General features: G+C 34.1%; 1 protein-coding gene across 8 annotated transcripts in view; it reads right to left on the minus strand.

Moving 5' to 3' along the window:
- Window positions 1-418: 418 nt before the first annotated feature.
- RGS7 (regulator of G protein signaling 7) overlaps window positions 419-12,663 on the minus strand; it is a 484,679-nt gene continuing 472,434 nt past the window's right edge. For 7 of the 8 annotated variants that reach the window (XM_025285993.3, XM_025285994.3, XM_044943053.2 and 4 more), the window contains 2 exons: window positions 11,652-11,732; window positions 419-1,108 (listed from right to left, as the gene is read on the minus strand). In XM_025285993.3, coding sequence (XP_025141778.1) covers window positions 11,658-11,732 — 75 coding nt within the window. In that variant the 3' untranslated portion in view covers window positions 419-1,108; window positions 11,652-11,657. The remainder of the gene's footprint in view (window positions 1,109-11,651; window positions 11,733-12,663) is intronic. The other variant, XM_025285995.3, reaches the window with a different exon arrangement.

Raw genomic sequence — 12,663 nt, forward strand, 5'->3', positions numbered from 1 at the left:
AAAGGAATTTGCAACCACCAGAGTTAAGAGCCACTGACCTAAGGCATTTTTATGATTATACTTTAAAGAATCAGTTCCTGAGTTGAGAAGTCACACTAAAATGTAATTCTAATAGAATATGCATTGGCAAAAGATAGAGACTCATATTCATAATTAGAAAGGCCTCATAAATAACTCGGAAAATGTGGGAGGTCATTTGTGTTGTTTTCCATAGGAGCAAACCCATCTTCCTGACCTGGGGTAAGCTCCCAGATGAATCACTTTGAATCTGCTCCTGGCTGCTCCACCATCCAAGCTTGTCTTCAAACCCTGAAATAAACTTCCTAGGGTGAGAGCTTACATTGTGACTACAATTGTCAGTGCTTTCCCAGTATTTTCATTTTCAATTAGCACAGAAGTCAAAAGTTACAAAAGCAACGAGATTACGCATCTTTTAATGAAAGATAAAACAACAATATAAACATACACAAATTTACAGAGAAGGGATCAACTTTGAAACATCTGGAGTAAAAGGTGTCTCTTATTTAAATATGGTATAAAAATAAATGCAAGAAACATTAACCAAGAATGTACAGACAACAGACAAAGACGTAAGTTTGTTTCTGACTGTGATACATTGGTGAAATGAAACTTTTGGTGCTAATTTATTATTTAATAAATGTGAAGCTGTATGTATACTTCTTGATATATGCTTTTTTCCTTTTACAATTCTTCTGGTTTGTGACTGAAGTTTTAGTGACCTGTGTGTCTAGAAGAAGGTTTAAGAGAGAGAGAAAGGGGGGAAACAAAAGGTTTACTTCACTTGAACTGTTAAAAAGGAAAAGACACAGATCCAGCTTAGTACAAGGAAGAAGTTAGCAGACATTCTGAAATGGAGGCGTCAAGATGGTAGAGTCCCTTGGAGATGGCAGTGCCTTAATGTACACAAAGAAAGAACAATTCAGGTCCTTTGCTCATGCAACATCTTGGTCTAATGTCCTCTGCTCCAGGTAACAACAAAGAACTACAAAGTATATGCAGTGACTCCAGTTCGCTTTCATGCTACAAGATGATCCTTTTAATAAGACTGAACGAGGCTTGTTAACCTCTTTGACGTGAGAGATTTCCCCTGAGGAAAAATATAAACAAGGGAAGAAAGAGAAAACAATATGATCACTGAAAATCTGCTTAAGAGTAACATGTTTATTACAGCTGATACTGTACAAGGGTCAAAATAGAACCCTTTAGGTGCATCTTAGTTCAAATTTCATGACCAAGTTCCCTCCCTTCCTCCACCAATACATCAAACAAAATGACCCTCCCTTTTGCCATCCTCCCACCCCTCCACCCACTTCCTCCCCCTGCAAACAGACTGATGGGTTCACAGCACAAATCAGCAAATCATAAAACATGTCCAAAATGTTCCACTGAGGCTTAGCACTGATGCAACACCTAGGTTTGCAACTGGTTATAACATGTTACAGCAAACTTTAGGAAGTTGCTCTGAAAGATAGTGATGTGATGCATTCTTGTCCAATTGCTAACATTAGTGTTGCATTTATAAATATCTAGATGTGCACAGGGTATGATTTAATTAAACAAAATGATTTTTGAGGGTGAGACTGCTGGAAACTCATGATTGAATCTAATCCCTATCCTATATGGTAATGGAAAAACAAACAATCGGTGCCTAAAAGTTGAGAAAAGTCTATTTGCTTTGTACTTCAAACTGTAAATGTCTTCCTTTTCCATTTGATTTCCTCTAACCTCAACCTCAGAAAAAACCCTATATATTCTGATCCCACTTATTGTGTTAATAACTATTATACATATTCATTTTTTGAACATCTTGATAGTCAAAACTGTCCCTGTAAATTGCAAATACTCTAGAGAAAGGTAGGAAATTTTAAATTTCTGATCAGAATAACAGATTGTCAATTTGGTTATTTCTGTTTTATCCCTCACTGTATATGTTTAGTGTAAAAAATAGGTGGAATTTGTACTTCTCAGAGGATAAAATAATAAGGGAAAAATCAATAGATTTTTTTGAGAAATATATTTTAGTAATGGTTGGTCATAGCAATAGTCTTGATTTACTACTTAACGTGGCTCAGAGTTTAATAAATGAGTGGTGTGGTTTGGGGAGAGAAATCAGCATTCATGACTATATTTTGGAAAAAGAATGATATATTTAAAAAATGATTAATGATTCCAGACTCAAGCTTTCTTTACATACTGTACAGTAACTGACAAGGTCTTTTTGTATACTTGAACAGCAGTAATAAAAATGAAGCACCATTCTCTTTTAATTGGGGAAAAGGAGTTCATAACTTAGCTTTTAGCAAGTTTTGACATCTGATTGTAGAAGAGCCAGTTTAGCAAAGGACTTTCCCACTTAGCTACGCTCTAATCACTTTATGGGAAGAAAAATACTGAAAGAAAATGCAGATTTCTCACAGGAAACCCTATTTTACATTGGCCTTCTAGGCAAACTATACTTTGCTTCTTCTTGTCACTTCTGTGCTTGTTTCCTCCTCATTCACAAAATGGGAATAAGTACCTATTTTAATAGCTTTTCATGAAGAATAATACAAGTAAATTACTTAAAACTATTTCAGAACATTCTGTGTAGTCAGTTTGCTAGTCATTACCTTATTATATTATTACTATTATTATTATTACTACTGTTACATTCTTTCTCATCAGGATACTGAGACCCAAAGTCACTTTTCTGACTCTGAAAAGAACACAAAATTTCTCATGAAGTTGGAAGCTAAAATTACACTACTTTTACACCCCAATACCTTATTCAAATAATGTTTGAATAAAAAAACTTTTCTATACTTGAAAATTACATTATTTTATATAGCTATTACTTTTTTCTCATATGCTACTAATGTGTGCATATATATTCATTCTGATACTAATGTATTTTAAAAAGGTGCTTACTGTTTCTAATGCCATTTGTGGTGTGGAGAGAATCTATACTGGTTGAAGTATAAGAGTGAATTCATATATGGTTGAGGAGGAAGAGGAAGATGCTGACATAAAACTATATATATCAAAACTACAGATTAATATAACTTGGTTCAAGCTATTGGGAGGGTGCGGTTCAAGCTATTGGGAGGATGCAGAGAAGGCAATGGCACCCCACTCCAGTACTCTTGCCTGGAAAATCCCATGGACGGAGGAGCCTGGAAGGCTGCAGTCCATGGGGTCGCTGAGGGTCGGACACGACTGAGTGACTTCACTTTCACTTTTCACTTTCATGCATTGGAGAAGGAAATGGCAACCCACTCCAGTGTTCTTGCCTGGAGAATCCCAGGGATGGGGGAGCCTGTTGGGCTGCCGTCTATGGGGTCGCACAGAGTCAGACATGACTGAAGCGACTTAGCAGCAGCAGCAGCAGCATTGGGAGGATGAATAACATAGGTTGAAATAAGAAGCCATTTGCAACTCAGAGTCATTTTTCATTTTGATCAGTGGAAACGATGTCATATTTGTAAATGTAACAAATGGTAATATGGTTCTCTACCTTCTTTTCCCCTCAAATATCTATGAAGTTATTAGTATTGTCCTGGTATTGGCTTCATTTTTAAAGAGGGGGGTGAGGTACAGATTTAGCTTGGTAAGCTGTTGTAGCAGGAAATAATTTAAAAATACTCACTCATGGAAGCCCATGGAGAAACACAGGCCTACAGTAAATCTGGGGTTTGTGGTAGTAAGAAAGCAGATGAACAGAAATGGGAGAATATATGCATATATGTTAACAAACCCACACAAGAAACTCTTGTGAGATGTGGACTCACCAAATACATAATAAGGGTATTTGTTTTGTGTGTATTGAGACAATTAAAAGGCAAATTTAGGTATTTCTAATAGTAAGCAAACAAACAAACAAAAAAACCTAAGTGCCTCACCCAAGGGTCAAAGTAAATAGCATGGACATCCAAGTGAGTTATCTAAATTTAAAGACCTAGATCACGTGGATGTGTCTGTAAGCCCTGTGCAAATCTTGCCTTGTTCACGTACTGGAAAGAAAAATGCCGTGCAAAGGTATTTTGTGCACTCTCTAGTGTGCAAAGAAATATCAGTTTCTCACTCTACTGTAAAATCTTAAAAAGAACACTAATTCTTTTTTGCAGGTAAGAAAGAATATACTTGCACATTAGATGTTTTGTAATAATCCTTTTCAGTGTGGATCCTTGGAGGCTGTATTAAATCATCTTAAAAGACAATCATGAAGTTATCTGATTTTTGCTAATTTTTCTGAGTTGAAGAATCTGGGAAAATTTCATAGTTAAGGTCGAAAAATCTTAATTCTGGAAACTAAAAGGGCTAAAATTCCTTACCAATAGCATGTTTTTTGTTTGTTTGTTTTTATCAAATTGCTTACAATTGAATTCTGTATGAATAATGACTATTTTCAACCCAATGACTACATTTGTGCTATGTCATTTATACCCATTCTTAATAGACTCTAAAGGAAATGAATTTGAAAAAGAATGGATACATGTAATGTTTATGTATAACTGAATTACTTTGCTGTGTACCTAAAAATAACACAGTTAATCAACTATGTTATACTCCAATGTAAAATAAAAATTAAAAGAAAGGAAATAGATTACATTGGAAATGGAAATCTATATAGAAAGACAAAGACAGAAACTCAAAACAAAAATTCAGCATCCTGTGAGATTTTATAATATCTAGTTAATGGACAATATGCTAGCACATGATCAATTTCAGGACAAAATTAACCTGACTTTAACTGGCATCTAAGTGAAGACAGATTCTCTGGATAATCTACAATATAGCTATCACATAAACAAAGCAGTTTTTCTAGTGTCTCACAATAAAATTTTATCTCCACCAAACTAATTCCTTCCTTTTAAAATGTTGCATGGAGATTTTGTTATATTTAGGAAAATAAAACTCCCCCCAATAAAACAACCTATGTGCTCATTCTTAGTTTTCTCAAGTTGACTATCAAACATTAAGAATTTCACATGATATAAAATTTTTTCTTGGTTTTAAAGTAATAAAAGAAAGTTGACAAAGAGCTGTGAATCCCTAGAAATGGAAATAAAGATCAGGCTCTTAATTCCGTATGAGAGCCCTCAGCATTTGGGAGATGGAAGCAAATGTCCACACGTCTTTCCTGCAGACACTAATCCATGAAGGAAGTAGGAGAGAAGCCATATTTGCTCGGGTGACCAGCTACTTGTTTTATTACTGTCATAAAACATAAAAACAATGTACTCAGTCTTTACCAGTCTACAGGACACAAACCAACACTAACTGAAGGGATGGATTTTTAGAAGACAGTCATCAAAGAGCTTAAAGAGTAGGAAATTACCAGGATCTTTTGGATTAAAAAAATATTAACATCGTAACTCTTATTCCTACTTGTTTGTTTCGTATCACTACCTCCTAGTCTTCCCCATGTGTTGCTGTAGACTTAGAAATACCTTCTAGAATGCCTTGTCAGCTCCAGAGGCTCTGGGACCAGGAGAGGGCAAATCATGTCATTGACTTTCTACTGGTGTATGTGACCCAGCTATTGGACCTATGTTGAGCCCCACAGCTGCGTAATAAAAAGGGCTGACTGTTTGATGGTAATGAGATGCCTTTGGACTAGAGATAAGAAATGTACATGCTCATGACAGGCTGAACTAAAGGATATGTTTGTTTATTCTCATGTGAAAATTGGACTTAAAAAATATAAACGTCTTTGCCTGGGTTTCAAAATCCTTCCAAAACTGGCTTCCCTGGCCTTTCAAACTACCTATTGTCACTCCACAGAATGGTTCTCTGGCTGGTCTTTGCACCTGCTACTCTCTGAGCTTGGGTTCTTCTCACTTTTCAGATAAACTTCTTACTCATGTTTTTGCTGAAGTCTTCTAATTGCCCCTTAAGTTCTTCTGCAGTTTACCTCTCTTGATTCTTTGTCAGTGCTTTTTTTCCTCTGGGTCGGGAAGATCCCCTCAAGGAGGGCATGGCAACCCGCTCCAGTATTCTTGCCTGGGAAATCCCATGGACAGAGGAGCCTGGTGGGCTACAGTCCATGGGGTCACAAAGAGTTGGACATGACTTAGTGACTAAACAACAACAGCAAGTGCATTTTTTTAAATGCTGTTTTGTACAATCCTTTTAGTCACCTGGCTTAATAAAGCAATTGATACCTGTTAAACAATCTTAATATTATAGAAGTCTCCAAAAATGTACTTGCTTCTTTGCATGAGTTGAGTTCCTTGACTGGAAGTCATAGTTTAGGAATAAGCTTCTAGAAACCAGGGTAATGAGATTCAAATGTATTGGTACAAGTAACTTTTAGGGGAGGAGAGGCACGGTAGGATGAGAAATGGGAGCATGTTGGACACACCCTATTAAGTAATTAACTGATAGAATTTGGGTCTTTTTAACTTTTATTTTGCCCTGGTTGTTGCCATCAGTGAAACTAAGTGGGGATATGTTGAGGGAATTGAACTAGGCTAGGGGTTTGGAAAAATCCTGCTTCAGATGAAACCAAGTCCCCTAGGATAATTTTCAGGTAAGTTTACTGAAACATGGTGGATAATTTCAGCAAAACTGAAAAGTGTGAGGTCCTCGAAAATTAAAGAAAACTCATTTATTGAGAATTAAGAAAGAAAAAGAAAAGAAAGAAGGGAGGGATGGAGAAAGAAAGAAAGGAAGGGGATTCGATAGCTAGTTTGGAGGCTGGTATATTTAATGTTGAAAACAGGAAGAAATTCTGTTATGTACTTAAAAGAGATGGCTTATGAACATATTTATATACCAGTTGTTATTAGTAGCTTCTTGTGTGGTTTGAGATAGAAAAAGTAAAGCCAAATACTTTCATTTCCTTAGTTAAGAATAGCTTCCTGAAATAAAAATAGCGTATATCCATTAGAGAAAATGAGGAAAACACAGAAAAATATAAAGAAGAAATAAACATTACTCAAAGTACAATTATTTACATGTTAATATATGCTTCTACTTTTTATACAAAAATATTTTTATTTATTTTTTAAAAAAAACTAAAATTATACTGTGCATAGTACTAAAGCTTATTATGAGTAATATGCTAATTAAAAATGATCATATTTTGATCAATTACCCATGTAACATATATTTTGTTCAAATTCATCACATTAGTGGGAAAGGAAATCAATTTATAAAGATGCTACCAACATTTAGAAAAAAATCACATATCATAGAATAAATAAAAACATATTAGGGCAAGTTGCATATAATAAGGGAATGTGTTATTTCTGAAAGGTTATTTTAGTCCTATACACATATAAACATGCATAAGTACAGTTTATATATACATACACACACACTCACAAACATATATATATTGCATTACTATGTCATAGTAATGGGTTGCAATAAAAAAAGATGAAAGCCAATGCTCTAAAATCTATTCTTTAATAACTGCATCAGGTTGATATACCTTAATGCATTTAAGAAATTCACAATTGTATATTCAGATTGTGTTTTATTTTTGGCTGTTATATGATGCAATTAATATTTTTGTGTATAAACATCTGGGTTTTGTTAGAATTAAATTGTTAGAAGCTGAAATATTGATTGAATGTGAGAGAATATTTTTGAAGCTTTTGACACATTGTATAAAGTTCTCTGCAAGAAAATGATTAGCAATTCATATCCCTACTAAGTGTGAACAATATGTGAATTCACCAATTTCCTTATCCTAGATATTATTATTTAAAAAAACTAGGGGAGGGAGGAGGGAGGAGGGTTCAGGATGGGGAACACATGTATACCTGTGGCGGATTCATTTTGATATTTGGCAAAACTAATACAATTATGTAAAGTTTAAAAATAAAATAAAATTAAAAAAAAATAAAATAAAAAAACTAATCTATTGGAGGAAAAAGTTATTTTGTTGCCTTTTGAATTAAATTTGGTTATTAATATAGGTTTCCTTTTTGTTTTTTTATATATCGATTGACTATTTGTATTTCCTCTGTTAAAACTGATCAAGACCTTTGCTTATTTTTCTAATGGCATATTGCTCTTCTGATTATTTTTTTGCAAAGATCTCCCCATATAAACCACATTAGATCTTTGTCAATTACATGCTCATTTACTTGTTTTTAAAAAGAGTTCACTGGACTTGAGAACAGGAAGTTGCTTTAAACAAGTAAGGCATTTAGCAGTCTTTCATGGTATTTCTGTGGATAAGACAGAAAAAGAGGAAGTTCGTAACTAAATAAACAACTACCTTCAAGGTGTGCTAATTTTTGGAGTAGTGGAACTCTCTTCATTTCTGTTCTTATGACATTTTAATCAGCAATTTGCTTGACTAAATTGATATAATTCTGCTAAAATGAATGCATGAATGATGCCAATTTGCTAATCTTGGTTAAAAGACAGGATAACAAAGAGATACTCCAAAAAATTACATAATGCGATAACTCACAAGATAAAATTTAATGGAAAGAAGAATAAGGAACTGACCTTACACGAAAATTGATAAACAAACTATAAACCAAAAGTCTAGCAGCAAAAGAGAAGATTGAGGAGATATAATCGTAGTTCACAAGAAAAAAAAATTTCTAGATTTAAAAAACATTTTAAGCCCCAAATAACCTGGCTGCTGTGACTGCAATCTGATGCAATTTTCAGGGTGAACTGCGTTAGTTATGTATGTTCCTTCTTTCCTATTGGGCATTTGATATTTCTAATCTATGCTGGTTCGGTTACTTCTCAAGTGTTGTGAGTCTGCATGAGTAGATTTGACACAGCATTGCCCTCTCCCAAGTTTGCTCCATAACTGGTCTGAGGTTGTATTTCCAAAGCCTGGAATCTATATTATTCATGGGTGGGAAGGGTGGGCTTAGTGTACAATAATGGTGATTGTTAGCATATGGAAAGGAAATTTCATGCCAGATTTCATGTTTAATAAAACCAAGATAAAAATCATTTGACCAGGGACTAGAAATAATCCATAGAGTTTTAGAAAGCATTTTAAAACAGCATAAAACTGCCAGAAAACACTGTAATTCTTCATAGATTGAAGATTAATTGACAAGGAAGCCTGCTATTAATGTGTAATACAAGTGCTTTGGAAATCAAGAATACAAACTCTGATTTCTCCCTTCTACAAGTTATTTTCCCTTCTAGTGTATGTATCTCTTGCATTAGGGCAAACGTAATGATAAGAGAGAAAAATAAATAGACATCTCTTCTTTTGTGATTTTTTATTCCAATTAACTGAGGAATTCAATTTTTTATAAGAAAAAAATCAATATTTAACTTGATGAATGCCTATGACACTTTGAGCTATAATGGCAATGAATAAAGAAAGAAAGAAAGAAGGAACAACATAAATGTCCATCAATAGAGGAATAGAAAAATAAATTATAGGTATATATATTCAGAGGAATTTTGTGCAGCCAATAAACAGAATTGTGTAGAATATGAAATGACCTGGAAGATATTTCTGATGCAATTTAAGCAAATAAAGCATCTTTAAAGAATTTCTTAAATCTATTTATTTGTACAAGTACTATTTACAGCTGCTTCTGGCTAAAGAAATTGTTGATGAAGAAATTGAGGTGTAGCAGTTTAACTGACTTCTAAAAATTCATATGGCAAGAAAGTATGAGACTGGGTTTCAAGCCTAAATATTAACATTTCAGGTTTCCAGTGCTGGGTATAATAGGAAGAAAATGAGTACTCTATAAAGTAATGAATTTAAAGTCAGAAAAATTTCCTTCTAGTCCTGACTTTCTCTCACCTATAAAATGGGTACAATAATGAGTATTATATTACCTAACTAGCAGGTTCAGATTAAATTAAATTAGATAATATAAAGTACATGGCAGGTACTCAATGAACGTGAGTTACTATCATTCTCTCACTTTCCCCAGGTCCTTTCAGAGTCTACATATTGTTTAAAAGTATTTCCTCAAGCTCATTTCTTAGACACTTTATCTCGTAGCTGCCTTATATTTACCAGAGCAACTTCCACATAGAACTCCTTTAAAATGTTTATTTAAACTCTATCTTTCCTCCATTATTTCTATTTAGTTATAATAAAACCACTCATTCATTATCTTGTGTTAAAATCATTTTATTGATCCTATAAAGGCATCCCATAAAATTTATTATGTAAGTACTTCGGATGCCTATCACAACTGCTGACTCTAAAAGGAATCATAATATTGAGGAACACTGAACCAAGAGGAAATAAAAAAATAAATGAAAATAGAAAGTTAAAGGGAACTTTAAATAGAAATTAACCATCAAAAGATTTAATGGTATACAGTATAATATTTTTAATTTTTGTATAAAAATAATTTTCAGGATAGAAATTCATTTCTCATGCCTAACCAAATAAATGTAGTAATTTGTAATCTACTGAGGAAATTAAGAGAGCCTTTCTAATTTTTTACTCCATTTCTTCAGAGTACTACCAAAACAAAATATTCAATAAAGATATTACTTTTAATTTTCCTGGATGGAAAAGGATTAACCCTAAATAACTGTGTCTGAAGCTTACCTGAAATTTAACAGTATGTTGTGTGTGTATATGTGTTCTGGTCTGAATGTTACTCAACTTATCTTTCTTCAGTAATCTCAGCCTTTTGTACCATTCTCCTTAAAAAGATGCTTGCCTTTCTTGGCCTAATGAAATCCTATTTACCCAGTTAAATGTAACTTCTGGAAATTCTCATATTATTCATGGACTCTACTTATTCACCCTAATAAATAGAAATAGTTTATCTTTCTCCTGTACATCATAATATTTTGTTTATATCATTATGTACCGTAGCAATTTAGGTCTTGTTCTTAAGATGTCTGGAGTATAGTTGGCACTTGGTGTATAAATTCTGATTGAAGGTGCATAGGATTACTTCCTCACTTCCTCTTATTTCCTATTGATCTTTTCTTAAAGTTTGCAATGAATGACAATGTGGTGCTACTTTAAGGGTTGAGGAAGTTGGTCAGATGTGGGGATGGTGTTGGAGGAAAGACAGCCATTTTGCTTTCCCTTTCCATCTTCCATAAATTGCATTATATGTTTTTAATTATATCACAGAAATTTCCAATCCAATTGCTCAAGAACAATATTCTGTCAGCACTATGTTAGAAAAGATTGAATTTGAAACAATTCTTAAACAATACACAGAGCACTGTGCAACATCCTATGGTGACTTTCTCCAGCAAAATCTTGAGGCATTTCTTTAGCATTGTCTTTATCTTCCCATGGTGACTTATGAGGCATGCTTAAGAAAAATTTTTATTAAAGGTCAGAGATTCCAAAAGATCCAGCCAAAATTTTGGGAAGTTAATAGTGTGATTAATTCTTGGAGTCCTTCATTTTCCAGTCCTTTAATTTGTGCAATCACAATGAATGTTCCAAGTATATACTGCTTTTTAAAGTCTTTTAATTGGGAATTCATAAAAAGAGCTGATTAACATTCCCCACCACAAGGAGCCTTGAAAGAGACTAAAAACAAAAACCGTATTTTTGCTGAATCCAATTAGCTTACATTTCAACACACATAACTCCGCTTAACTGGCCATCACAGCAAAAGCCACAACACACACCCACAGCAGCAGCAGCATGGAGCTGACCACACAACTCAACAGACAATGCAGACAAACTGGAGTATAAACCAAGATTTTTCTACCTCTTTTCATAACAGGTTAGTGCTGGCCCTCAGTGTTGGTGTACAGTTTTTATGGCATGGGAAAATAGGGATGTTTCTGCCCTATAAAAATAAATGTGTTGAAGGCTTTAGTTTGAGCTTATACAATGTCAGAAAGTTCCAAAGGCACTGGCACAATACCAAAAAAAAAAAGAATCTCACAAACAAATATATCACTAAAACACATGGCAAGATACTAAGAAAACACTGGTAGGAAAACAACTGGTTTCCTGGATGATTTATGCAATAGTTTTCAATACTTTGCTGAAAATAACGAATGAGAAAGGCATGCTAGTGGGTCTTTGGTGGGCATATATTGTCACTGACCCCCATTCATACTGAGTCTGGCTCTGGCTTTACACTGTTAAATAAGTCATTTTCTCTCTGCAAAAGTAAGAGACACAGAACCCTCATAGTTCTTAATCTTTTAAGCCTTAGGAAGAGCTAAGGGAAAGAGTACAGCAATTCATGCACTATTGTTAACAAATACAGAGATATATAGAATAAAAATTAAAATATAGTTATTTCTTCATTTTATGTATCAAAGTACACACTACTTTCCAAGTCTTAGTTTGATACATACAGATTTTCACATATGATATCTTTATCTACTCTAGGAAGTGCTGGGACAGAAAGGTAAGTAGGAAGTTCTGAACTTGAATAAAGACAATAAATACTTTTGCTGTTACATCAAAGGATGCAAGATGGAAAATGGGGCTTGAAACTGGGAACATTTCCCAATTGGACTTCATGATTTGCAATTCTTTAAAAATGAAAACTTACCACATGTTGTGCAAAGTTTTCAAAACATGTTCTGCAGTCCATTGAATATCCCGACTTATATGTGTGGGGTTGGGTGGGGCAAAGAAAAATAACAAGCAGAGATAAAAAGAGAGAGAGAAGGAAGGAAGAAAGGAAGGAAGGCAAAAGCCAGAAAGAAAAATGGCAGAAAAAGACAGGGTGATGAAATGACGCAACACCAAATTCATGTTCT

Source organism: Bubalus bubalis, chromosome 5 (genome assembly GCF_019923935.1).
Source record: "Bubalus bubalis isolate 160015118507 breed Murrah chromosome 5, NDDB_SH_1, whole genome shotgun sequence".
NCBI lineage: Eukaryota > Metazoa > Chordata > Mammalia > Artiodactyla > Bovidae > Bubalus > Bubalus bubalis.